General features: G+C 31.3%; 1 protein-coding gene across 1 annotated transcript; it reads left to right on the top strand.

Moving 5' to 3' along the window:
* The first annotated feature begins 159 nt into the window (after nucleotides 1-159).
* LOC148601517 (cytochrome b5 domain-containing protein 1-like) lies at nucleotides 160-2,629 on the top strand. The gene is made up of 4 exons (XM_088554397.1): nucleotides 160-343; nucleotides 1,110-1,186; nucleotides 1,479-1,697; nucleotides 2,027-2,629. The coding sequence occupies exons 1-4, from the start codon at nucleotides 223-225 to the stop codon at nucleotides 2,255-2,257; spliced, it is 648 nt and encodes a 215-aa protein (XP_088410523.1). The 5' UTR covers nucleotides 160-222; the 3' UTR covers nucleotides 2,258-2,629.
* The last annotated feature ends 871 nt before the right edge of the window (nucleotides 2,630-3,500 follow it).

Here is a 3,500-nt window from a genome sequence, read left to right on the forward strand (position 1 = left end):
TATTTTGTTTTATAAAATTATAATTTTATTGGAATGTAATCATACATAATTGTTATTGTATAAAATACAGCAATCTATAGTTCTATACTTAATAAAATCGGAGATATTATATCAATATTGCTAATAAAATGTTTGTGTTTCGTTTTGTAAGAGTTCTGTCAATGACTTCCGGTTTGTTGTTGACATTGGCAACCCAGTTTCTCACATTGATTTTCGACAGAAATGGGTCGACCAAAGTATTTCACACCCAAAGAAGTTGCAGTCCATAATACAGCAGATGATTTATGGGTTTCATTCTTAGGAAAAGTTTACAATCTAACTCCATTATGCGAGAGATACAAAGGTACTGTATCTTGTCACATACGACATTTCTCTATCTCTGAAATGTGTGATTGTGAATTTATTTACCTTATAACATTTGTTTCTCATAAACTTAAATAATATAATTTTAAGGCTTTGCATACTTGTACTCAAATTGTATTTGTTGATAATGCACTGTAATGTTGTTATATTGCTGGTGTCTCAACAAACACTGAAACGGGAATACTTCGATGGGTCTTCATAATGTGTGTTTGTTCAAACAATCGCATCCTAACTGCATATGTCACTTCCAACTGAAAAATTTGACACTCTGTCCCCTAAAAAAATTATCTTTGATTAATTAATGTAAAAAACTACCTGCAAATGTGCCTGTCTGTTGAGGTTTGCTGAAAAAGCTCTTGTATGCATTTGGGCATGGCACTATTGGCAGTGTATTTACCTGTTGAGGAGAAATTCTCACTGGCAAATAATTCACACTACTAGATATTCTGTCATCTCATCTCAGACAAGTTCATGTCAATATTTAAAACAGTTTTTTAATATTCTTTCATCAGATTGCCAACATTTTTCTCTAAAATAAACTACATTTACATGCATATTACATCAATTTTCACTGAGAAAACAGTTTATCAAAATCTGCTCCTGTCATGAAAATGGCAAGGTATACTCTCTTTAGTATGTATGTCATATATATCATATGAGTATGTGATGTGGTGATGACAATTACATATTTGTTTAAGTAGATGAGATCTTTTCCTTTATAACAATTATCCTTTGGTTTTGAACAGGTGATGTACTCTTAAAACCTATAATACAAGCAGCTGGAGGAGATATTTCACACTGGTTCAACCCAAAGACAAAAGATGTAAGTTTATACAATTTTAAAATCTAAACATGTATGTATAAAGAAAAATGCTGTGCAAGATTTTCTTTTTGTCTTATATCAAGTTATGGTTTTTGTCAAAATTTAATCTGTGGGTTTGTTGTTCTTCCCTTGTAATTTATATTTTGTTATATTACATTCAATTTATAATTTCTTACTAAACAATAAGCATATACATGTAGTGTCCTTTTTTTTTTTGTATCTTTTAATCTCTCCAAAAACTCTACAGATTTGTGAAAGTGAATGCAATTTTTACCAGTTTTGTTAATTTCAGATCCGCACCCATGTTGATCCTCAGACAGGTTGTGAAATACCATATTGTCCAAATGGTCGATTTGTACACATTCCACCCCCTTACCCAGATTCTAATTGGGCTAATGATTTTGGTCGTCCATGGTGGAAGGATGAAAGTTACTTAGTAGGAATATTGTCACAAAAGACCAGAAAAATCAAAATTATTAACACACTGACTTCACAGGAACATGTAATTGAGGTTTGTATTTAAAATTTAAGGTGGAAGTTTTTTATTCCTACACCAAGAACTTAACAGTAATGTAGGGTAGATAATAAAAGTAATGAACAACTCAAAGTAACACAAAATTGGAACATTATAACCTTTTTAACACATGAACCTAAAACATGAAGGAAGGACCACACTCTAACCTTATACTCGTGCATCCCAATAAGAAACTAAGTAAGGACTTGAATTTTGAAATCATGCAGTTAGATGTACTTGAAAAAGTAATTAAAAAACTTTTAAAAGGTACCTACAAATATTTGTAACACTTGATTTGTAATGTTGTTTATTTACTTTTTCTGTAGGTGTGCTCAGAAGAGATAATGACAGAAATTTTAGAACGCTACTTGAAATATAATGCACATGCGGCCAGCTATACTTGGAAATATGATAGCAGAAATCTTGTTATGAATAGTACATTGGAAGAAAACGGAATTGCTGATGAGGATGAAGAATTTTACAAACTGAGCATGAACGATGATACATTCCTGCAATCCATACATTTGTATTTTAATGACGATTTAACTGAAGCTTAAAGCACTATTATATTGGAGAGAATAACACATGCTTTAAGATGGGTAGTGTTCCTCCTTTTATCTAAGTGTCCTGTTGAATTGCAATTTATACAGAAAGTGAGAGATAACTCATGAATTATGAGAAGTCCTTATTATGATCTGCTAAAAATATCATAACATTTTAATGTACTTGCTGGCAAGAAAATAGGATTGAGAGTGCTATTGGGTATGTACATGTCATGAAATAACAGGATAAGTTATAGGAATAAACTGGAAAAATCAGATTTGATTGTAGTGTATAAAATTTTTCAACATGAAGAAAGAATGTTTTATGTATATTGTTATTGTTAATAGATAAATCTTTTGTAAATAAATCTCATAATATTTATTGTTTTTAAGAGGTATTGAAAAATGATGACACAAATCTACTCTTGCTTCATTCCATTTTGTATGTATATATTTTGGTGTATTTCATGTGTCGTTTTAAAATGCAATGAAAACATATACATGTATTACCTCAAGGCAATACATTTCACTGTGCAAAATAATGCATACAGCCCATATTACCCTGTGGAGCAAAATAGGACAGGAGGGAACATGACGATAAAAAGCAAATTTCCTCTTTCAGTTTCAATACATTAATATATGGGAACACATGTAGGACTGAGTTGAATTCCATATAATTTTAAGTAGCAGTATTGTGGTTTTTTGAAAGAATTGATAATGGATTTGTTATTCCATCTTTACTTGCAGGGCCTAATCTAGAGGAGGAAATGAGCAAAAACTTTATGCTCACTTCTCCCATTTGTCTTTTACAGTCATGGGAGATAACAAAGACAAAAATGTCAATTTCGTTATTTTTCATTCAGAATTTACTCAAACTTCTTGTCATCGATGTCTAGACTAGGCCCTGTACTTGATAACATAATAATGTCATATCTTATTCCAAAGTGTCTTGCTGTTTTATCTATTTTTTTTAATGACAATGCATCCATTAAAAGGAAGAGTACAATGAAAAACTTGTGAATGGTAAATCATAATACAGTGAAACCTGTCTAAACCAAGTCCTAGATAAACCAACAACCTGTGTAAACCAGATGTTTTCTAAAGTCCCTACTTATCAGTTTCAGTACTTTTTGAACCAATGTAAACCATACACCTACATGTACCTTAACTGAACAAATCTCTCAGTTCACGTGGGGTTTGAATTATTAGACAGGTTTCACTGTAGATTTGACAAAGCTGGAGATATGAAAATTCAAGG

The sequence above is a fragment of the Perna viridis genome, chromosome 12, assembly GCF_037379345.1.
Source record: "Perna viridis isolate PV_CMFRI_1.1 ecotype Kerala chromosome 12, ASM3737934v1, whole genome shotgun sequence".
NCBI lineage: Eukaryota > Metazoa > Mollusca > Bivalvia > Mytilida > Mytilidae > Perna > Perna viridis.